The sequence below is a fragment of the Neodiprion virginianus genome, chromosome 2, assembly GCF_021901495.1.
Source record: "Neodiprion virginianus isolate iyNeoVirg1 chromosome 2, iyNeoVirg1.1, whole genome shotgun sequence".
Classification (NCBI taxonomy): domain Eukaryota; kingdom Metazoa; phylum Arthropoda; class Insecta; order Hymenoptera; family Diprionidae; genus Neodiprion; species Neodiprion virginianus.
Window position 1 is genome coordinate 26,881,119 of NC_060878.1, and position 25,049 is coordinate 26,906,167.

Here is a 25,049-nt window from a genome sequence, read left to right on the forward strand (position 1 = left end):
TTGTCACCAGAGAGTTGGCAACGCCTCCGGGGTCAAAGATACCAGAACCTTCTGAACAGTTGCTGAGAGCAGGTCCATTCAGGAGCGGATACGAAAAAGACCCAGGTTTGCAACCGGTGTATACAAAACACTCGGGTGAGCGAAAATTTTTTTGTTGCTTTTGCCGTGTTTTTGCATCAGAGAACCTAAAATTGTATATATTTTTCTTAAACGTTAGCGCAAAATGAAGCAACCGACAGCGAGCTGAACAAGCGACAATCAAAATACTTTTGTTCAATCATGTCAAATTTGGTTTTCTACATAGGAATTGAAGAATAGAAGTTTTGAATTATTAAGCTTGCAGAATAGCCGATAAATGAAGTGTTTTCTTGAAGCGAAGCTTCAAGCGAAACTCTTGACGGAGAGGAAACCGAGATAATTCGTAAGCGTAAACTTATCACCCCATTAGGCTGCACTTCTGTCTCTAACGCATTGATAGCTTTGCGCGTGCACTTCGCATATGCGCTTGTTCATGAAGCGATGCGCTCCGAGCGCATCTCAAGTTAGTTACGCGGCTCTCTCTCCATCTCTTTCTCTCTCTCTCTCTCTCTCTGATATGTATAAGCCTTGATATGTATATTTTGCATAATGCTTAGGCTATACGGGAACTCTAGTCATTGACTTCTGGATCCCTAGCCTCTGATAAATCTAATCTAATCTAATATAATCTAATCTAATCTCTGACTCTGCTACGTGTACATTCTATTTTGAATAGACGTTCTCTAAGCAATATTTGAAACAAGAATTAAATAGTAAAGAGAAATGGAACAGTGAAAAACACCCGCTTTTTTGACAGTAAAAGCTGTGTGTGAATACTAATGCCTAATGCAGGATTTATTGACCGTTTGACATATCTGAGCTCAAGTGTTTAATTTTGAATAAATGGAACGTGTTTTTTTTTTCTTAAAGCTGTATCATTACCCTTCAATTTTCTGTTTTTTTAAGTGACGTTACATTAATTTTTCTAGAAGTTACAATTTTTTGAGTAAATCACTGTATTCTTACCGAGCTGATTCATTTGTTGGACAAAAAATTTAATTTCACATAATTTTATGATTAATATATCCAGTTGAAGGTTTCCAACATGAGCATGAAATTTTTAGGAACTTTTTAAGTGTATTGACAGAGTGAAAAAACGGCAGGACGTGGAAGACTCAGGTTTACAGACGGAAGGTGCCGAAAAAACGTTTACAGATGAAGGGTTAAATAAATGATACATTGTGATCCAGTACATCAGAAAGACATGCGAATATCACATTGCTGCCAGTGGTCTGCATTGATTTCATTACGTACAAAGGAAAATAAGACAAATTGAAATTTTTGCCACAGCTTTTTACTTCTAGAGAGTGAAATTGAATATTCAATAAAATTGAGACATTCCAGTCCGACTTAATGATTCAGCCCCACCGTCTGAATGGCTAATAAAATGTTAGGGAACAAGAAAAAACACCGTTCAAGAAATCTCAAGCAATGTGACTTCTGCCTATTACAGTGAACACAAATTGAACAACGTCTCTACTATGTGTTCGAAACGATTCAGAGCAGGTTCGAACAACACAAGCTAAGACGTAAACAATTTGAGAAAAGGTTTTATAATTGTACCGTTCAGATTCCTGGATTTTTTCTGTTTTCCAATTCTAATATTTTTACGCTCTTGTATTGTTCACCGTAGTTTGATTTTATTTAATACTTGATATTATTGTTGCAACCGTTGTGCATTATTGATTTTGTTGAGGCCTTTTTCCCCGTTAAAAGTAATTACACCTGAAGGTTTCTACGGTGTTCCGATTGATATTTGTTAAGAAAGTGATGGTTCTCGGCAAAATATTAATGAGATAGCAGTGCATGTTTTGATAATGTACGGTATAATCTGATTTATTTATAAACTTGGAATTGATTGTTACTATCTCTCTATATCTGGAAAAAGATCTTGTACGCATCAAGTTAGCTGTTTATAGCCGCTACGTTCCGTGGTCTTCAATGTCTAGATCCTGCGGTCCGGGTCGCCGGGATGATTACTATAATAAAATAATATTTGAGTGTGTATCGAGACTCGGTTCAAGATCGAGTGAAATATAAAAAAGGGGAGGCGTTCGGAGAAGGACTGAATTTATTCTACTTTATTCATTCCTACTTTAGTAGGATTGCCGAGAGGGACATATCGGAAATTATGGAGCTTTTAGGAAATTTTGTAGCCCGATTTCAGTCGCTACCCTGATATGAGCATCTTTGACGAAGGCTGGACATCGTCTTTGCTCATCATGAAAATTGGTGATTGCGAGAAATGGTTGAAGAAATCTCTGATTGATTGAATAAATTTTTTTGGCCGTAGCTTTGTACAGTCTGTGTAAATAAGGTGATGCGTAAAAATACACAAATCGAAAATGGATCATATTGAGAGTCAACTTCAGTTTGTAAATTTCATCTTTCGGTTTGACAAACGTATTGCAGTAAATTCGGGTTTCTGAGAAATGTACAACGTTGATAAGTTCGGTAAACGGACATTTCGGTTTACCAAATTTCGTCTTTCACACATAAAAGTCTTTTTCTGAAAAATATTGAACAAGCATGCTTCCGTTTACTTTTCAGTTGAGCTAAAATTTGAATATCGTATAGTCTGCATGTGCTGAGACTGTTGTACTGAAATTATATTGCCTGATCTACGAGGAGAATTAGATACAAAGTGTTTAAAAATCTTGTAATCTATCGATTTTCAGTTATTTCAGCTATCGCAATTTTTTTTTTCAACACATTATATTGTTCAATGATGATCAGGAATTTTCTTTTCAGCTCTAAGAGTTCGATACGATGACATCGTGGCAGCAGCAGTCACCAGGAACTGGATACCATCCAGGACAAGAAGGTTTTATCCCCAAAAAATTTTCCTTTCTCCATGAAATTAGCAGTCTATATATTCTAATGAACTGTAACTAATTAGCTGCAGTACCAAAAACTGTACCGCGTATCAAAGTGATATGAGTTCAAAGCCTCTTTCCCACCTAACTTATCACCATCGTGACTTCCCGTTTGCCTACAAGGGAAGTACTGATATGCTGCCGGAAGTACCGGCTACTTAGTAACCCATTTAGTATTTTCTTTTTTATACGTGATATCTTACTCCAAACAACGTTATTTATCTCTTGTATCGTTGTCGATGTTTTTTGAGGGTATAAAAAAGTCTGCTGTATTACAGAACAAATTATAAGCATATTATTTACGTTAAAATACATGTCGAAAAACCCACAAGTACCTAAATTAGCTTGACTCTGGATGCGTGATTGTAACTAACGTAACGTGTTTAATTCCGTACCGCAAGTGCATTGGTTTGACGTTGATAATTTTTATATGACTTTATATGTTATTGAAAATACTTCACTAAGCACAGATAATAGTTTACATTTCTATTGTCCAACATTTTATGCCGACGTTCTTCTGGAATGGAATCATCCTCATGCACAATCAGCTATGTGACTTATAAATTTTAAAATACTTTACAATACATACTTTGTTAACTCAACACGCTTTGTTCGGTGTTAAGGAAACAGCTGAAAAATTCTCCAAGTGAACAAATCTTTGATAAATACTGAAAATTCCCTTAAAAATACTCAGATATTCGATGTTTCAAAATATTCTCTATTATTCGTTGTGATCAGTCTTTCTAAAAACTTATAAAATTCAGTGAGCATGTTTGTGAAAACGATATTGATTTTCGTCAAATTTTTGTTGTTTCGCCAAACAAATTCCAAAAAACCATTGACATTAAACATAACATATGCAGTTTTTGTCTAATTCTATGTATGACGTGACTGATTCTGTAATGAATTGAAATTTTTGCGAGGTTCACAGTTTAATTTTAAATATCTATGGACAAATTAACGGACTTGAAATTTAAATCTCTCATCGCTCTGACTCGTTCGAATTCTACGTGTGTTTCACACAATAACCGAATTCCATTTCTTTCGCGAATAACAAAGTGCAAAAGGGTCTGTTAATAATATTGATGCGATTAGCCGATGATACATTTAATTCTAGAGCCGAATATGAGACGTCCGCCGGTAATCATAGGATATCCTGCTGATTATGTACACCCACCACCATCGCAAGGAGGCTATAATCCAGGATATCCACCCGCGTTTCCAGGAGGAAACCCATCAGGTATACTTAATAGTATTCAGTCTCCCACTCAAGTTAGTATAGACAACTATTTCCTGGAACCGTAGTAATTTGACTTCTAATTTGAAGCTCCCCATTTCGTGATACCAATAAATCCACCGCAGGTAAAGTACCACCAAATCTTGGGACACCGTATATTCCACCACTCCAGCAGGTCCCTGTATACATTATAAATATTGCCGAAGATCAAACGGAGGATGAATTCAAACGATTTGATTTCAGCGAAAAATCTGTAAGACGTGGTTTCATCAGGTTCGTCGAACAATTCTCAATTGCCCATTTCACATCACCTTTAAATCATACCACAGTTAAATGAGTATAATAAGCATGAAAATTGAAAATCACTATCTGCTGTTCAACTTTTCATCGTGATCGATGTTAACTTTTACGAAGCGATGACTGCATGGATTTTTTTTTTTGGTTTCTTTCAGAAAAGTATACGGAATATTGATGCTCCAGCTTCTCATCACCGTTGGATTAATCTGTCTGTTTCTTTACTATTGTCCTCTTAAGGAATTGGTCTCCTATGATTCGGATATAGTCATAAAAGCGTTCCTTGCAATTAATGTTTCAATAATCATGTTAATAATTGGAATGAGTTGCTTTCCGACCTTGAGGCGCCGGGCTCCGATCAACTACATATTGTTATTTTTGATCACTACTCTTTTGGGAATAATTGTGGCCAGTGCGGCAACCTTATTTGACTCTGAGGAGGTAAGTTAATAGCAGGCCTGACAATAACTTGGTGGAAAAATCCGTTTTCAAAACTAATTGTTCGTACTCCGTACCTCGACAGCTTTTCAAACAGTGCTAACATCTGAGCCGAACATTTTTCCTTTCCACCCTACACAAACTGTCACACTTCATTTTCGTGATTTTCAAAAGCAGCTTTCCAAATATTTTAATTTAATTTGAATAATTCTCGATACTCGGATAAATTATCATTTTATTTGTTGCAAGGTCGCTTGATTCGTTGCAGTAAAAATTTTATTCTATGCAAGTGTTTTTTCAAATGATTACAGGTATTGATAGCAGCCGGTATAACAACAGTCGTGTGTTTTGCCGTGACAGTCTTTGCTTTCCAAACAAAATGGGTGTTCACCATGTGCAACGGAATCCTTTTCGTTTTCCTAATAGTTCTGTTACAATTTGGGATAGCGATAGCCTGCACGAACTTCGAAACCCTCAACGTAGCTTACGCCTCATTGGGCGCGCTTATTTACTCTGTGTATCTTGTTTTTGACACACAAATGATGATTGGTGGCAAACTAGGTTACAAGATTTCCCCCGAGGAATATGTTTTCGCTGCTCTGATCCTGTATCTCGACGTGATTAACATCTTTCTTCGCATTCTACGTATCATAAGCTGTTCTAGTTCTTAGTTTAAAATGACATGATTTATAATATATGCGAATTCGGATTCTAACTCGAAGGAAGCTATCAATATTTTGATAATACATTGCATGTTAATGATGCTAGATGCAGATAACAAAGATTATTGACTCTCTTAAATATACGCTAACAGTTTCCTTAGCAAACCTAGGAAACCGGAATCGATTGAAATAAATAATACATACGTATACTCTGGTGATCCTTATTGTTTTACTTGTTTGTCATCGCTCTAACACGAAGATACTCTTGAAAAATAAATGCTGATTTATGTATGTATTTACATTCGGACAGCGAGAAAGAGGCGCTCATTGTGCAGTCGCAATAACTTATCTCCTATATGATGAATTTATTGAGCTGTGATTCAATTTATCGTTAATGCTTAATATCTTGCTTAATTTCGTTCGGCCCTTTTTCAAGCAGTCACCTTAAGGGAGCTTTCCAGTGTGAAATTTTCAAAAAATCGATTTTTTTTTTTTGCTTTATCGAATAGTATACACTCTTCCGAATATTCCCTGAAATTTTCATGCCGAAATTCAGATTATTTCGGTTACTGTACAGCATTTTTTGGAAGAAGGCAACGGAGCGCTACAGCTGCCGCGTCGGCCGTCTGCCCGTGCGACTGTTATTTCTATTGTCTCGTTCCTACCTGCACGTACATGAACTTGGCTCGCCAATTGTCGAAAATGTGAATTCGGACTATTGCATAATTTGCCATTAATTAGCCGTAAATTAGTCGCGCGACTCATTTTTTTGTCGCACTCAATTTTCAAAAAAAAAGCGGATGGCGTGCTAAATTCTTGAAAATCAATCAATCACTGTGTGTGGCAACTAGCCCCAAAGCACGTATTCTGCGGCAAGCAGATAGTAGAAATCGCTACGCAGTGTGCTGTGTGCACCTTCAATGAAGGTTACGACCCAATTTTAAAAATTTTGAAGACGATGGGATGCACGATAGGGCCGAGCGCCGCAGATTTCGCCGCTAAGTACAAGAATGCGCGCATCATCCAAGCAAACCGCCAGGCGTCCCTGGATAGCAAAGAGGCGAGGACAGCTCGTCGGACTGAACAATCTATTGAGCACGATCTTTTCGAAGAAGCAGAAGGGATATTGTACGGACCTGGCATCGCTGATTGACCGTAAGTAAACGATTTACCTAAAATTTCGTCACTTGAAACTTTGAACGCGTTTTTCTCGAAACAGCATTTTTCAAAACGGTGTCCACCTTGGAGGGCAGAGTTTTAAAGCTACCGAGTTGAATTTTTTACACAATATTCTTAACGTCATTGTTTATCGTGCTATGGAAGCTTTTTTTTTTTTTTTTGACATCTTCCTATTTTTTTGTAAAAAAAACTGCCAAAAAAAATGCTAAAATCGATACTTTTTGTTCAAACCGGCGGCATTTTTGCAAAAAAAAAAAAAAAGAAAAAAGCCTCCATAGCACGAAAGCCAATTATATACCGATCAATAATCTTTTTGTGTTTTTTGTTTCAGATCAAAATTGTGACCCCCAACGTGGACACCACATCCAAGTGCATTTTCTGCAACAATTGTTTCATCATTTTTATAGATATTAATTAATAAATAAATCGATCTTTAAAAAATTGTTTAGTATTCTTCAATACACAATTAATATACGAAAAAAAAACAAGACCGATTAGATTATTTTTTCTTTAAAAAAAAAAATCGCGAAAAACAGCGATTTTTCGGGCTGTCACACTGGAAAGCTCCCTTAATTTCCTCGCACCTTCTTTCCCTTCGAACTAGGAAGCGATTGGAGAATTTTCTTTTCGTTTCATAGACGATTATTTATTATTTCCTCTTTTTCGTTCAAAATTGAATACGTTATTCAGGCGTGAAAATAATTTTTCCATTTTTTCACTAGCTTCTCCTTGATTTAGGTTTTAATGTATGGGGTATTCCACGTCAAATCGAACGGTCGGTTTCCCTGACCCATTTTAATCTGATTGTCCTTTCACACGGTCAAAGTACACATTGAAACGATGAACTTTGAATTTTTTCACGACAACTCATCCAATAAATTAATTTCAACAACGTTTTGATTTTTCGTGCCTGCGTAGCTTAAAACCTGAATGATGTATGAAAAAAGTTCGTTGACTAAAAATTTAGGTTCTCTTGTGAACTTCTCGAGAGCATTTTTTCGGATTTTTGATACCCCGTTTCGGTGTAGTTTTGATTCAAAATGCGCTCAAATTATTCCTAACTGAAAAGTACCCTAATCGAATCGGCTACAATTTATACACAGCGTGCCTTCTTCAATGCGAAAAGTTGTCTGAAAACTTCATACTGGGCGGAGCAGTAGATCGGAAGAAATATCGACAAATATTCACACAGTGGCGAGAATTCGGTTCAAACTTCGCGGCGCGGCAAGCTATTTTCTTACCCTGCGCGTGGCGCTGCTGCGCACTGGAGGGCGATCTTCAATTGTTACGCGTTTTGTTTACAACCTCAGTCGACGACTTTTTCTGGAGAAGTATACTTTATTTATCATTTATCGCGATCCCTGACATGATATGTGAGTTCCGTACTGCCGGACAACACTTTTGAAGCATATTCGTCCAAGGTAAGAATTCAACTATGTGTCGCGTATCGTGATACCGATTGTATAACTTTCACCATTCGTACCGCCACATTACAGTACGTATGGATGAGAAATTTCCCAGTTCCATGGACACTGTTACTTGTAACTTTTGAACTACTTTTCCGCCTACTACGAAACTTATAGACAATCTTTGGTATTGAAAAAGACGTGCTGTGTAAAAATTTCGGACAACCCGATTAGGGTACTATTTTGATACAGAAGATTTACGAAGATTGTTCATGAAAACTATTCTTTAACGGGGCATGAAAAATCGCATAAAATTATTTTTAGTTATTTCATACGAATATGCGAAACTTTTGCCTAGGAACTTTTTCCATATGTAATCTGAATTTCAAGCTATGTTGACTTGAAAAAATGATATATCGTCGAAAGCTGATTTTTCGACTAGCTGTGGTAAAAAAATGCTTGGTCAGGAAAATTTGGAAAAATTCAGATTTGATGCTTTCAGTACGAACTTCAAGCGAGTAAAAGGGCGAAAACATCAAAAGTGGTGAGCGAAAACATCTCGTTTTTTCGTTCGATTTGACGTGAAATCCACCATATGTAATGTAAAGTTTGCGGTTTTTCCTAAAGCCACTGGCTCGTGGAAGTTTGTTCGTGTGAGTAATTCTTGATTTGAACGAATTTGAATTGATAAAAAATGAAACGTACTCCTCATTTTACAGCGTAACGAAGGCAGCTTCTCACCCTGTCTATTCAAACAACAAAATGCGAGCCATTCGCATTGCGAAACAGTGAAATCGCCGCCATCTAATAAAGCTAACGACACCTGTGACGTCATATTCGTAAGTTGTCAAGTATTTTCACCATGACAACGTTGCCAACCGCGTTTCGTTTGCGTTTATTACTAAAATTGAATGAATTTATGAATTTATTGATGAAATCGTGCTCAACTTTGACAAACAGTTTTCATTTTCTAATCTCCCGCGCATAAAGTAGGCTGTGGTCCTCCAAAATGGCTGCCGTAGCATGCAAAGAACAGGCGGTCCTTTATCCAGTGTAGTTGTATATCATATCAGCGATCTTAGCCCTTCAAGATAAAAAAATTTACGTGGCTGCTGCGCCAACCGTTATTATTGTAAAAACAGATTTTCTCCACACGTCAACTCGAGTGTATGTATTCTTTTGAATATGCGATTCGGTCCTGTATTTTCTGTGTTTCACGTGGTTTCACTGCATTTGCCTCATTAATCGGAGAACGTCTTGTATTTTAAAATAACACAAAAGCAACAACAGGGATAAATAACTACCTCAAGTTTCACGGACACGGGCAAGGTGAATCAAGGTCCGTAGATAGACGAGTTGGTAGAGAAAAGTCTTAGCACGAGAAATTTTCCGTAGATACAAAATTTAGCAACTACAATTCCAGACTATAATATAAAATCTACACACTACACACAAATTGGAACAAAAATGGCGACCATGCGAAGAGCTTCCCTTGCCTACTCATCTATCTACGGATCTTGGGTTCTACTGCCGTCAGTAGCCGCATTGTCACAGATTTGGTCAGTAGAAACATCAAAGCTGCACTCTATCACTTAGTAGATAAATCACTGGGTGATAGAGTGCCGAGCCTGTCGTGCCCAAGCCGTAGTCTACGAGTTTTTATAGCTATAGACTGGGGCGTGAGCCGTGGTTGTCTATCAGATTCTGGATCCTCGGACAAATGTTATCGGACACGGATGACTCAGTGCCCCCCATGGATTCATCTGTTTCGTCATTGCTGTAACTATTCGAGTCTATTCGAGCTTCTAAAAGGCAATCAAATTTTTTTTAGATTTTTCCTGCCCCGCCGGGCGCACCTAGAGTTCCTTAAATGATGATATTTTAATAACTATTGCGAGATTTTTCAAAATAATGAAAAAGCTTACATAAATTCAAAGCAGACATTGAAGCATAAAAACTTTTCCTTTAACGTCGTGCAAAACTGCTATTCGATTGATCATAATTCTGTCCAAATGTTCCGTTTCTTTGGATGGCTTTGCCGTATCATTTCATGCGAATAATGGTAACAGTAATAATGCGTTACCTTGGATATAATTCAATGTATAAAATATTCCGATATTGATTGTTCTTATTATTAAAATTCGTCACTCCCCCAACACTCTACTCTCTAGGGTGAAAATTCGTCTGGGTGAGTAAGTACGATAATGACATTCCGTTCTTATTTTTCTTTGGCGTATATACGATTCGCTAAAATATCCCTCAAACGCGGATTCCTCGTTGTACAAATATATCCTAAGTCTACCGAACCGAAAATGTTTCTTTCTTTTTTTTAATTTCTTATTCCGTCTACTTTCTCCACTCTACACACAGAGCCTGCTGATTGATCGGTAGAATCTTTCATTGCGACTGACTCCGTTGTTGCGGGGAAGGAAATCAATCATGCGTGATCGTATAATCGTGCCGACTGACTCTCGCAGGGCTTACAGCGTTACGTAAGTTTCTCCTCTCTTCTTCTCATTCTACTTTTCACTTTCTCTCATCTTCGAATTTCAAATCTTTCAACACCTCTAAGCGATCCTGCGTATCGGTGAGACTGAAAGTTCCGAAGTAGTACGACTGAAAGTAGTAAGAAAATTAGACAGGTGTAGAAATCTAGAAGGATCAGAAAATAATGGGTTTATTATATCGAGTTTCAAAAAACGTAACGATCCGTTTTAGAATTTCGAACTGTAGAATTCTGGCGGTTCCATATTTCGGCCATTCGCACTTTGATCTTTCTACATTTTGAAATTCTGTGAGATAAAGTATTTGTGTCTTTGAAAAATTGATACCGTGACTCTCATATTTTCTGATTTTCCAATAGATTTTATTTCCATTAAAAAAATCAAGGATGGTGGTAAAAAGGAAATCCCGACACACTTCCGTTTCTTTCATTTTGTTTATTAAGACGATGTTGTTTAACACGTATAGACAATACTTGAAATTATATGTACTGCATGTTAATATAGATACCTTATCAGGTACATTCATACGTGTACGGTCACAGACCGATTCGTTATAGCACTAAGAAATAACTATACATTCATATCGCTATATATCTTTTCACTTCTACCACACAGAATAGGGTCAACTGTTTTCCGCTGAGTTGGTGGTGCAGTTTAGTAAAAAATTGGTCCAAGCAAAGTATAACAACTATCAAACACAAGCTTAGAAAGTTTAACCGAAATTTATCAAGTTCAATTTGAACGAAGTCATGTCCAGTTGATAAAAAAGATATCTATAACATAAATTGCGAACAATTTTTCTCATCAGTTGACTTACGAAGAATTCATAATCCAACGAAACGAGCAAGAATTCATCGTAATTGGTCAGACTTCATAGGTTATACAACAGGATTCCAAAACAGACCAAGACTTCTGTCATTTATTGAAAAAACGACACTATTCTAATACGGCTCTAACGATAAATAAATCTCAGCTGTTGCTAAGGGAAAAGCAAAATTTAATCGCAAATTTGTACACGATATTTTCGTCGTCAAAACGAAAGATTTTTTTCATTGGGCTGAAAAATTGCCTAGGTATCCGAAAGAGTAATTTCCACTTGACTTCATCTGTGTGTTCCGAATTTTCGAAAGTCAACTCATGCGTGATCCCCTAATTAAATGCGTGGGTACGTTTCGCCAGTCCTCAGTTACACGGCCTCGTCTGGATTAAAAAGCGGCTGCTTTATGCCTAGGGAATTTTTCTTTTACCTTTTACGAAAGTGCGCATACTTAACAGTTTACAGCTTGCGTCGAATTACGGCTCGTTACTAGCTAACTGCTCGTATTCTCGGTGTTAGACTCGAACGATTTGCGCGAGTAAGAACGGGAACTGCGTGCGGAAATTTTTTCTCCAGCCAACTCCTTGACCTATTAAATTTGCCAGTTATCAAACGCGTCGCGAGTCGTCCCAACAGCTCGAGAATTCTAAGCACGATAAACGGCAAGAGAATGATCATTTTACACGTGGATTATTACCATGGGTTTATCATATATGTATGTACACAACATTCACGGATTCACTTACATGTTCGCATCATCACCGGGTCTCTTGCCTCTCTTTTTTGATTTGCAATTTTTTGCAAAAAAAAAAAAAGAAAAGAAAAGAAAAAAAAACAAACTTTGACACCTGGTAATATGCAAAAATTCTAAACAATATCGACAAGTTTTTCAACCATTTATGTGCGATTATACGCGCGTACGTATCACAAGTTGACATATACGTACAGTTATTATATTTTATAATACACGCGTACGATTTAATACGAGACAGTGTATACATAGAATATAAATATAATACATATGATTATTGAATAAAATCGTAGCCCTGATGAAAATTATTCTGTCAAAATCGAATTTGATCAGGAATTATTCTGAAATTTCGAAAGAATTTTCAAAATATTATTCCGACTAAACGCAAGGGTGATTAAACGCTGAAATCCAATTTTAATGTTTAGATTATATGTACAGAATTTTCCGTCAGAATTTGTTCCTTTTTTTTTTTTTTTTATACATGTGAAATGACATAAATATTACTTTGAATTTTTCGTGGTATATATTTTATTTTTCCATCGAAGCCGGTTGTGAAAAAACTTTCACCGAACCGAGTGCAATTGAAAACACACACGTTACACGCATTCAAACAGTAAACCGCAGTCGTTCCCATAAATTCTAAAACACTCGATGAGTAGTTATTTTTCCTCATATACGTATAATAAAGAGACTTGGTAGAGTCTCGTGCCAAGTACATCATTCAAGGAGATTGGTTGGGTAAAGTCGATCCTTTTTATTGATTTTATTACTAGGTATTTGTGCATTCGTTATTCGTAAAATTATTGTATTCTCAAGCTACGATGATCTGGCTAGAATTACAAAAATTGTATTAAATTTTTAACGAAAACTTGGATACGTATGATCTATTCAAAATCATTTCAAAACATAAAAAAATCTAGGAAATCCGTTGTATTTCAGTCATTTTATTCGTAAGATATTTTTGCGCGAAGTCCCTGTCACGGATTTTCTTTGTTTTTACTTGTCAATTAATTATCGCCCTTTGTTAGTTACAATCGATATTAATGCGATATTGTAAAATTAAATACCGAATAACGTATCCACGATAAAAAAAAATCGCGACCGCACATATGCAGAAAACAATATTCTTAAACAAAATGAACCATCGTCATAGAGTGAAGTCGAACGAATTTGCGATATTACCAACGATTTTGAGGCGATTCAAAATGAAGCATCGATATCTAGGCCTTTTTTTATAATTTTATTATTTTCCAACATTCTATTTTTAAATTAATCTTCGCACCCTACGAATATAGTAAATTGACAAACAGTCAACGTACGACCGTCCCGTAATACGATAAATAAAATGTGTCGATTTTTCGCCAACCAAACTCTTCGACATGACCGTATTCAGGTGAGCAAAGGGGCGGAGCGAAGGAGAGGACAGGGGAGAAAGGGAGAGACAGAGAGAGAGAGAGAGAGAGAGAGAGAGAAAGAGAGCTGGCGAAAGAGGCGAAGGAGCCAAGATCCGGATCCTCCGAAAATGAATCCTGCAGCTGTGCCGCGTCCTTTTTCTCGTACCTTTTCACCTCTTTATCACACCGCATCTTTTCATATTTTCCGTTCCCCTTCTTTCATCACATTCAATTTTCTCATTCTTCTTTTCATTCGTTACCCTAATATTCGCCCACTGCAAGATACATCGTATATTTATTTAGGTATGTACAATTCGAGGACCGTCAGGCTGGTTCGCCATCCTCATCGCCCAGCCGTACAAGAAGCTCGCGTCACGCCGATAATTCGCTCACACTATCTTGTCGCGACATTTGCAAGTGGCTCGGCAAAATTGACGTCTTTCGTAGCCCTGCTGCGTGTCGCTTTCGCAAAGCCAGTTCGGCCACGTCTCGTTCAACTGCCGACAATTCGCCCAGAGGTCGGCCCAAGGACACGCGTTCTTGCAGAGCTTTCCCAGACGGCAGTGATCCTTGCAAGCACTGCACGACGGCCCCTCGACGTAAGGCGTGCCGAGTCGCTCGGGATGATTTCCTCTGCGCAACAAACAATTTTTTTTTTCGTCAAGTCATTTTCTCCCACGTTCTGTTACAACATTTTTACACCTGCGATAAGAAACTTTGGCCAATAGTTGTACAGCTTCCGAACGATCATTCCGAGAGCAAAGTTATATCCGACTTTTTACTTTTTCGTACGATTATTTATTTAAGATATTTTTTTTTTTTTTCATACCGATCATGCAAACATTGATTTATAAGAAATTAGTCCCTAATTTAGCGAGCCGTAAGTTTTAAACCGTGATTTTTAGAGCAATTTCTGTGGAACTGTTTTCTATGGATCGTTATTCGTTTACCTATTAACACCATTGTAATTTTTCTTTTTTTTTTTACTCTGACAACTGTCGTGAAATCTTGAGAAGAAATTTAACGAATTCTCTGTTTTTGGAGAAATTTGCAATACTGAATTCTGTATCTGTATTAGATTAGTGAGTGGAGCTGCAGTGAATTTGCAAGTGTAGAAATCTTGATGGTAGTATTCATCTTTTTCCAAAACGATCGATGGCGATTGTTAAATAAAGAGGGAGGAACGCAACTACAATGAATAAAGGAAAATTGGGAGAAATTTGGATCTGGGAGATCGATTCATTGGTTAGAGACCGTGAATCGATTGATGTGAATATATACTGTTTATAGAAATTATCACTTTGAATGGAATCGGTTTATCAGTATTTGATCAAACGTGGGAGTTTTCCGTGGAATTAATCGACGATTTTGATTAATTTCTTTTTCGATTAATCGATTAATGGACGGTTTCGCTTGATCCGAATAACGATTAATCGAAAGACTCGAATAGTCGATTAATCCAAACGGTTTAGTAAATTTGCGAACTAAATTACCCAGAATCGATAGAGACTCGGTAAATTTAGATAAAAAGGTTAACGAATCAGCAATAATTAGTACGTAATACATCAGTTAGAAACAATCTTGAGGAATAATGAAATTAAATTCTTGAGAGATTAATATTTCATGAAACAACACCGATTTCATGTCGAAAGAAATAACAATTCAATCTGACATGTGAAATGAAATTTTTTGATGGAATAGAATCTGATGTACTGAATACTGGTTCTACATTTTTAATTGAAAATTAAATCCCACCAAAACCGACACCACGAGCTTTGAAAATTGTTAGTAAGTAACTGTTGAAAAATATTCAGTAGTTAAAACGAGTGTTATGAAAGTGTAAGAGAGCGCGAAGTGAGAAGATACGATTTCCAAAAATGTTCGTATTCGGTCAACTTCGAGATTTTATTCCTCATTATTTCTCATTTCATTGAACCGCCAAAAATGTAGTTGGTACGTCTGAATATAGTAGATACGTAAAAAATGACAATGGAAAACGGTAGGAAAAAGAAGAAAAACAAGCGTACTCAAATTACGGCTAATATGAGTTTTTCAGTCATAATTTATTCGCCCGGGGGACGATTTTGGATAACCTTGATCCACGTTCGAGGGGAGTCATCAAAGCACTTAGTTACGCGCTAGGAATGCGTAACAGCGCTGCGGAATGTTCAAGAAGCGTTCCAGCAATGCCGCTAATTTCCCTCGATTCGAAGGGGTTAACCGCTTTCCAAACTCCCGCACACCGGTTGTTTACAACATTTACAGGAATTTTATCGGATTTCAAAGGAGCTTATAACTGTTGTGGAATTCGTTGGAAACGTTGAATCTGGATTGTGGTCGACTATAGTCGGGATTTCGCGAATTAAATCGCCGTCTTTTTTCGTTTTACTGGAGTTTTAAGGGAGGTTAATTAACTGGAAATTAATTCTTTGCATTAATTCTACTTCGAGATAGTCCGATGTTAAGAATTTTTTAAATTGTTATATTCGTAAGCTGAAAAGATCTCTTGAAACGAAAAAAAAAGAATAAAATAAAAATAAAAATACTGGATCTACGAACAACCGAGATATCGATGATTTATTTCGAATCGCTTCTAATAGTTCGAAATTTAGTAGATTCTCGCGATTTTACTCTGCAGTGGTTCATTTTATTCAAATTCTTATTTTCTAAATACTTAATGATATGGATTCTTCAGTCGATTTAACATTGTTAATTATTATTGAACATAGTCAATATTGGGAAAATTTATTAAAACCAAGTATCTCATGATACCTATAACGTAAAAAAAAAAAAAAAATCATTACATGAAATTGTAAGAAATAGTCTCCTGAATAAAATGAACTACTGTATAATGAAATTGAAGAAATCTTCCAGATTTTAAACCGTTTTGAAGCATTTTGAAACGAAGCATCGATATTTGAGCCATCATTTATAATTGCAGTACCTTTTATTTATTATTTTGTTAAATTACTTATTATTAAAAAAAAAAATAATTACACAGCTCACGAATATAATAATTCGATGAATATTCGATGTATTACTATTTCGTAATGAAATTAATTAAAAAATATCGATTTGTGATTTTTGGTGATTTTTTCGAAGAGCTATTCTCGATGTGATTGTAATCTGGATTACAACTACGCGTCACTTTTTAATTTTTTTGAATGACTTCTAAAAACTTCTATGCGATTTTATAGATTTCGGTGATTATATTTTGTTGGATTGCTAACATTGACTACGAATAAAAAAAAAAAATACGATCTAACGAAAGATCAGACATTGTTGTAAATTTTGTAAAACGACAAACTCGATTGTTTTTCTTGTGATAGCTAAATTCACAGGAATTGAAAAAAAATTAGTCATTGTAGCACGAAAGGAATTTACGGACTTGTGCGATTAAAAAATTAGTTCGAAAATCGAGAGCCACGAAAATTGAAAATCTTATTTCATTCTTGCCAAAGACATCGCAAAACACTGAGAGAAATTTTTAGTTCCGGTTACCGCTCAGTCCTTGACTATTTTCATTTTCAAAATGGTTACGCTTACCTCGTTCTTCCTAATTCCACCAATATTCAAACAGTTTTTTTAACGATACCTTTTTTACTGAATTTTTCTAGTTACGGTAAGAAATGAAATTTTTCACAATGAATATTCCGCAGCTTGAATAATAACTCGGTTACAAAATTTCGCGGACACAAATAGGGTATAAAAATTCTTCGACCTCGACGAATTCCAATCACCGAATTGAATAAATTTAGCATGGTGCAGCTCAGATGTGACATCGATTCCCGAAAGTGGTTAACTCCCCACTTTCACGATACATTGGATCCTGATTCCATTTCGCAATTATATAACCAATCCCTGCGCTCGCGCAGGATAATATGAAAGGGGGAAACGAGATGGGGCGAAACTCACGCCGGACAGTAGTTGCAGACGTAGCTGAAATAGGGTCGTCCACCGGGCCCCGTTTTTCCGGTACATTTGGCCCACCCGCAGCCCACTCGATGAGTCGGTGCCCAGACCATCTGGGTGTAGTGGCCTATCTGGCTGAGGTCGTTCTGGGCCTCGGTGCCGTATTTGAACAGCTGCTTCTCCAGGTACCACGTCTTGATCGCGAAGAACCTACGGAAACGAAACCAATGGAGGATATTTCGTCTCGGTTAAAATTTCGAGTCGAGCTTTTGGCGATTCGATGACCGAGTCTTCACGGACCAAAGTTTCTTTCAAGATCTTGCGAAGGGTGTGCGAAATTTTTCGGAGGACACGTGACACGATTTTAAGGACGAATGAAATCACGGCCCGGATTCTGAGCGAGGAAACTTGAGAAAACCCATTTAAAAAATCTACAACGATGTAATTATCGGCGTTAACGGTGGTGAACGCGATTAGAACAACCTATTTATTATCTGATCGTAATCGGTCCCAAAGATTTGATTCTTTCTCTTTTCCTGAGGACTGATTAAAAATGTGTGCCCCGTTAGTCGCTGGGACTGAAAAATATTCACTGTGACAAATCTGCGGGATAAACTTCGCAGAGAATCTAAATGATTATCGTATAAAAAACATGACCATTCGTGAGGTAGTTAATTTTTTTACGAAATTTTTAATGAGTTTGCACGCAAAGAGTTATCACTTTTTTTCATTTACTTAGAAAATTGTTTTCGTATTTTAAAAAGAAACGTCATCAGTAGCAGTGTTTACCTTTATAGTGTAACAGGCAAAAATACAGATTAACTCAAAGTATTTTGACGGTAATTAGATATTGTACCTATAATGAGTAGTACGAAATAATTAGAAAGAATTCGTTCGACTAACAGTAATACAATTTTTAGTAAACTCCAAAAAGTCTCTATTATTTCGACGGATAAATAACAAGTTAGGATTAGGCAAGATTTAAAAATATATTTGCCATAGTCACTCATCGAAGGTGTGATAAAGTTAATTGGTGAGAAACGAAGTGAAAAACTCGGTGACAGATTTCAAGAAATGCGTATAAATTCGAACAATACAGCATAAAATAAGAGTGGAGTACCTCATTTGATTGACAATAATTGGATCTTAGAGTGAATTATCGATTTTCAATGTCTCGTTTAAATTGGGTCGTTTTATTTGTTTACTTTTTTTGTTACGCCTCTTGCGATCCCTTGATATTGATTAGGAAATACAAAGCGACATGGAGAAAGAAATATACAGAAGTGACAAACGGACGACAGAAGAGCCATAATTGCGAGGGCGTTGTTGATTGTTATAATCAATATATTACCATTATTATTATCATTGTCGTTGTCATTATTGCTAGTTTAATTAGCACGTACACGGGCGATTAATCTTCTCCACCCTTTCTGCAAGCCTGTACCGACGGCCTGCGTAAACGGGTTTGTTTTTCTTTTTGAGAATAAAAAATTACCAACACGTTGTTCGCGTCTCCGAAGACCTAATTATCTGATATTAATAATTCTCCGATTAATTAAAGTGTTACGAATTTACGTGAGCTGCTGCCGCATCACTGATACCTCGAGGTATCGAAACTTTGCTAAAGTATAAACACCCTCTTTGATTCCGGAAGATTGTAATTAAGGAAAATATTGACTTGCAGTGTTGACAAAATAATACGATCATCCTGCTAATTAATAGTTATATTTACCGGAATTTAAAATGGATACGATACGTGACTCAACTTTGTTTTTAGTAAATGTAACACGAGGAAAGTAGAATGTGCTTTTTCAAATTAAACCATGAGAGAAAGGATTTCCAGTCTTCGTCTCATTTTCGAGATTTACTGTAAACGTAATGTCCTAATTTCAACTTGATTTCTCTAATGGAAGCGCAAACTTGAAATTTTTATTTGAACAATTTTATTTAGTAATCATACGAATACCAGATTATGAATCCATTTTTAATACAGAGATTAAATACTGTTAAACTTAATTGGGAAGGATATTTCTACTCGTCGTTATTTTATATTATAAAATACAAATGATCGTGAATTTTGCCATCCGTTTTATGAAAACAGACGACACTTTGGTCACTTATGACAATTTCCGGATTTATTTTATTACTATGATCGATGATCATGATTTAATAAAAGATCCTTCGTTGTACAAATTAACACAAATTAACACAAATTAACGGGATTTATGGTGAGAGAAGATTCACTATGTTAATAAAAAAAATTTCAAATCGACAGAAATTAAATCGATTTTGATTCTGTATACCTGTCAATCTGAAAGCTGATTTCCGACTATTTTTAACTGTGTGATTTTCAAGTTAATATCGTTGAAAATACGATGAAACATTGCTGATAAATTTTTTTTCACCATTGTTGGTATATTTCGTAACAGATCATTAGTTGCAAGTCCAGAAATATTTTTAAAAATATTTTCGAAGGAAACCAAACTGTGAAGCGGTAGAAAATGAAAGGATCGTAACATTGAGTTTCTAAAAACGCAAAGATCTGTTTGTCGTAGTGTTTGAAAATTTTGAAAGTCAAAGCATAGAAACCGGAGTGGAAAAAGAAGGTCTAAATGTGTGTAAGAATCCAAAATATAGACTCGTGAAAATTCTGATGAAATTCTCTGTATTCTATATTTGTACGTTTCGACTTCTTGCATTTTAAAATTCTATAAAACCTTTTTTCGCGATGTTGCAAAATCGGTATTGTAATCTTGTTACTTTCTAATCTTCCTTCATTTCCACCAACACTATATACGAGTTCACGTTTGGCTTCACATACTTGGCTACGTTTCAACCTTCTAAATATCGAAATTCTGTTAAATTAAATTCTTGACTCTTTGAAAATTCGATATTTTTGCCCTTTCGTAATACGGCTACTCCACTCCCTGACCCTTGCCCATTTTATTCCAAGGAGCAAAGGCTTCGCGTCCTCTTTCATAAATCCCAAATTAAACGTAGTCGGGCGGATCAGCCTGAGAGACTAGGACGAGGAATGACAAGGTCTTCGTACAGCCCCCGTCAACAGGTGGCTTTGCCCGGGGATTTGGAACAACAATACGACGAATTATCCCCCTCTGTATCTACCTGACAAATCGCGGTTTATGTAGCACATAACCAAGCCAGGATCACAAGGTAGTCCTTACACTCTCGGTTCAGAATTTGCAGGACTTCGTCGCGTGCTTAAAAGACCCTGGAATTACATCAGCTCTAATATTATTTTCTGGATTTCCCGGACTCTTTGCGGGAAAAACAAAACCCGCAAAGTACATTTGGAAACGGGCTGGTAGGCACTTTTCACTTAACTTGAAAGGTTTTAAGCGGAAGAATCTAGAAATCTGATATACCGGACAAAATTCTCGGTGCTGATTCGATTTTCATACAATTTACGTAACATTGTTTTTTACCATGTCAGGATTTTTCAGAATTTATTGCTGATTATGTGACTCTTGCACTTGAACCTTGCAACCTTTTAAATACTGATCATCCGATTTCACTGCATAGAATCAAACTCTAGACGAAGCAAAAAGTTTGACTCTCAAATTGTCTGTAATCCATCTTTAGTGTTTAGTTGAATTTTTTACAGGAACTTAAAAAATTATCAACTCATAAGAAATGAAGGAACGTTTTCATTCCTTCTCGTTTCATACTATGTACAAAAAATTTGTAAATACTCAGTAATCCAATCGTCACATTTATTTTTACAAACTACATCACGATCATCTGTACTTGAAATGTTGAAATTCGATGAAGTTAGGCAAAAATTTGAGCTTTATAGAATTGTTGACTCCTACAATCTCTTGTGAAAATTGAAAATTGGATCAAACTGAAGGATAGAAAGAAAATGTTTATAAAAATCAAAATTTTTCTCACGGAAATATTCAAATGATTTGCGATTAATTATTTCCATTTTCTAAACGGTGTTTGCCAAACTTTTTTCAATACAGAATATTATGTTAAACCAATAATAAATATTATATCGACGTAGGAGGTTAAAATTTTAAAGTTAATTATTTTCGAACAATCTTGCACAACTTGTGTCGATTACACGATGAAAATTCCTCCGAACCGAAATTAAGAATTCACCCTGAAACGGACACGTGCTACGAATATGGTATAGAATTCCCGGGTAGTGGGACTAAATAATGCGGAAATGAAAACCCAAGCAGAAACAGTTCACGACAAAAGTAACACATTTGAAATTTAATTTAACTTACTTCGATATACTAATTCAATGTTTTGTCAATTTTTTTCATGGGTTATTAATGACAGGTTATTTTTGTATGGGTTATTTTTGTCACGATTCGTTTTTGCCTTGGGTTATTTTTGTTTGCGTTATTAATGGCAGGTTATTTTCGTTTGGATTCTTTATGACAGGTTATTTTTCTATGGGTTATGGTCCTCGTGGGTTATTTTTGTTTGGATTATCAAGAACAGGTTATTTTCGTATCGGTTATTTTTATATGGTTTATGTTTGTCACGATTCATTTTTGCGTTATTTTTGTTTGCGTTATCAATTGCAGGTTATTTTTGTTTGGATTCTTTATGACAGGTTATTTTTGTATGGGTCATGTTTGTCTTGGGCTATAAATGACAGGTTATCCGCTTATGGGTTATTTTTGTATGGGTTGTGTTTGTCACGATTCATTTTTGCCTTGGGTTATTTTTACTAGCGTCGTTATTAACCGCAAGTTATTTTTGTTTGGGTTGTTTATGACAGGTCATTTTTGTATGGGTTATGGTCATCATGAGTTATTTTTGTCTGGATTATCAATAACAGGATATCTTCGTATCAACGGGTTATGTTTATCATGGGTTATTTTTGCCTTGGGTTATCAATGGTTTCGGTTGTTTGCAACATCTTATCCTTGTAAGGGTTATCGTTACGGTAGTCATTAAAGGTCGGTCACCGAATTTTTCCGACATCTCCGCAGCTTGATTCCTAAGCATTCCATTAGCGGACAATACTCGTGCACCTTACCATGGGACTTGCGCAGTCGAGATGAAGATGTTTTGTCCACAGGTACCGAAAGCGTCGATGTGAAGCCCGGTTGCGTTGTCATGGGTCAGGGCTAGGCAGCTTTCGGCCCATCGTTGAGCAGCCCTCGCGGCTCCCCTGTGCCATTTCTGCAACAAAGAGAACAAAGGAATAGGAAGTGAAAAAAAATTGCTCGTCATTTTTTCCCGATATTATAGTTCATTATTTTCTTATCTCTATTATAATTCATCATATTATCATCGCGCTCACCGCGATCCAACACGCCATGCGCCAGTTAATTATACTTAACGAGGCTTTCCCAGGAGACGAGAGATTCCATGGGAGCCTAAAAATATCTATAAACGATTCCCATCGAAGTTCTAGAGCTTTCGAAACTCTGAACGTGTTCAAAGACTCGATATTGCGTTCTTCTATGGGGATTCCATGGGAATTCGATCATCGTTATCGGAATCCTACGGGATTTAAAGAACTTTTCATGGAATCCCCTGGAATTTTTATAAATTTACGTACATATTTTGTAGAAAGTTCAACGGGTATTAGAAATTTGATGAGATCTTTGTTCGTTGTCGCGTTGATAATAATCAAGAAGAAAAAAAAAAAAATTTCCACCTGATTCATGCATGACCGTAAATTTAGGGGAAAAAAAAACCTCTCGAAAAAAGACGTTACGAAATCTACAACATATGCGAAAAGATAATTCATGCGCGAGCTGACTCGCCGGTTTTTAATGGGATATATCGAGTTGGGAATTTTGTCGGAGGGAAAAGCACCGCGTATTATACGCAAAGAAACGCGCACACTTCGGTATCATGTGCGCGAAATTTTCCGGTTGAGCCGAAGGGAATTTCGCGGTATTATATATGGCGAGTGAGCAGCTCAGTCGTTCGTATGGGGCTTCGATTCACCCCGTTGCCCACGGCCATCAAAGACCTTCGAAGGGCAGTTTACCAGAGTCCTGAGCCGCGAACGGGCAAGCCGAAGCCCGCGGAATGATCGCTGGGGATTTTAGAGAGATTTAAAACGAGTATAAACGATTTTCAAAACTTTTTTCAACCATTCCCCCGGCTTTAAAAGTCCTTTGGCTGAATTATTTCAACGAAATGCCGCAAAAGTTTCGGAGACACGGATCAAGCAGAATTAGATATTATACGGAAACAAAGGAAGAGAAAATTGTGATAATGGTTTTTATTGAAAATTTTCAACCGCAAATATTCCCTTTAGAATTTTCACCTCCGTTAAATTGCTGCGCGTTTATTATCAATATTTACCAACCACGTGGATGTTTAAGAGAATGTTTTATTCGAAGCAGCCTACTTTTTTCTCACGCACACGAGTCGTAAGGGTTCCCGGGCATTAAAATGAACGACCGACCCCGGCGCACCGATTTATTCGCGAATATTTTACGGAAATATATCGTATCGTATTCCGCGTACGTGCAAGTATACTCGCATAAAGTACAAACATTCAGGCGCATAGTGCATGGTAACGATGTTGCCGGGTTGTCGATAACAAAAACATTTTTATGTGCCTTATATACGGTAACAATGAAAAGCGGCAAATTTTTTTCTCATTTTTATTTCGACCCGAAACTGTTTCAAATTTTTTTACAAATGATTTAGGCCTATTGAAAATTTCCAAAACTTACTTTGGATACATATTATAATTCAATTTTTGTTCAAAAAAATTTGATACCCAATTTCCCCTTGTTTAAAAGCAGCAATTTCTTCGCTTACCCCTGAAAAATTTGTTTTAAATAGCAGAAAGTGAATCCTGACAGAAAGATATCTGTTGTTGAAGACGATTTCAAAGATTGTCGCTTTTGGAATTCGAAGTTTTCTCATTCGAATAACACGGGAAAAATGTCACGTTTTTTCTAAATTGTTAGCACTCACCCGAATTCAATGAGACAGACTTGACTCTGAAAGCACTTTGTAGAAATTTAAATTCTCTAGAAAAGTGTCCGCCGAGCGAAACCCGAAGCTCAAACAGTTCAAAAGTTACAGACGTCGACTCGAAAGTCAAGCCCATCTTCAAATTCCTTAGTCACTGAAGTATCGAGTTCGAAATCGAAATTAAAACCACACTTTTGTAGAGAATTTAATTCGCTGTATGAAACATTTTCAAGGTTGAAGTCTATTTAATTAAGTGCAGTTATGTGGTAAAAATTTTTCGAAAAGCTGACATCTTGCACGTGTCATTCGAATAGAAAAATTTCGAGAGCGAGCTTTTACGATTAGATTTTGAAAATCATCTTCCTAGAGAATTTTTTCTTTCTTAATTTTAACCAGTCTTTCAGTTATGAGCGAAAAACGAACTCTGCTTTGAGACGAAAGTCATGCGATAAAACCCGCGTATATTCATGTTTTCATAAATTTCACGCGACGGAAGGAACGATCAATTTCGAATTCGATGAAAGACGTTTTTCACTCCACGCCTTAAGCTGGACATCGGATTTTCAAAGTC

At 36.5% G+C, this 25,049-nt stretch overlaps 2 protein-coding genes across 6 annotated transcripts in view; one reads left to right on the top strand and one right to left on the bottom strand.

The window, feature by feature from the left end:
• The first annotated feature begins 4,079 nt into the window (after positions 1-4,079).
• On the top strand, positions 4,080-5,766 carry LOC124297791 (protein lifeguard 1-like). Its single transcript, XM_046749105.1, has 4 exons — positions 4,080-4,194; positions 4,317-4,464; positions 4,644-4,926; positions 5,235-5,766. Exons 1-4 carry the CDS (start codon positions 4,080-4,082, stop codon positions 5,592-5,594), a joined length of 906 nt encoding a protein of 301 aa, XP_046605061.1. The 3' UTR covers positions 5,595-5,766.
• A 5,323-nt stretch (positions 5,767-11,089) lies between these two features.
• The window catches only part of LOC124299143 (cysteine-rich venom protein DIS1-like), an 87,339-nt gene continuing 73,379 nt past the window's right edge, over positions 11,090-25,049 (bottom strand). For all 5 annotated transcript variants that reach the window (XM_046752131.1, XM_046752129.1, XM_046752134.1 and 2 more), the window contains 3 exons: positions 22,569-22,714; positions 17,552-17,758; positions 11,090-14,269 (listed from right to left, as the gene is read on the bottom strand). In XM_046752131.1, the coding sequence (XP_046608087.1) occupies positions 14,026-14,269; positions 17,552-17,758; positions 22,569-22,714 (597 nt within the window). In that variant the 3' untranslated portion in view covers positions 11,090-14,025. The remainder of the gene's footprint in view (positions 14,270-17,551; positions 17,759-22,568; positions 22,715-25,049) is intronic.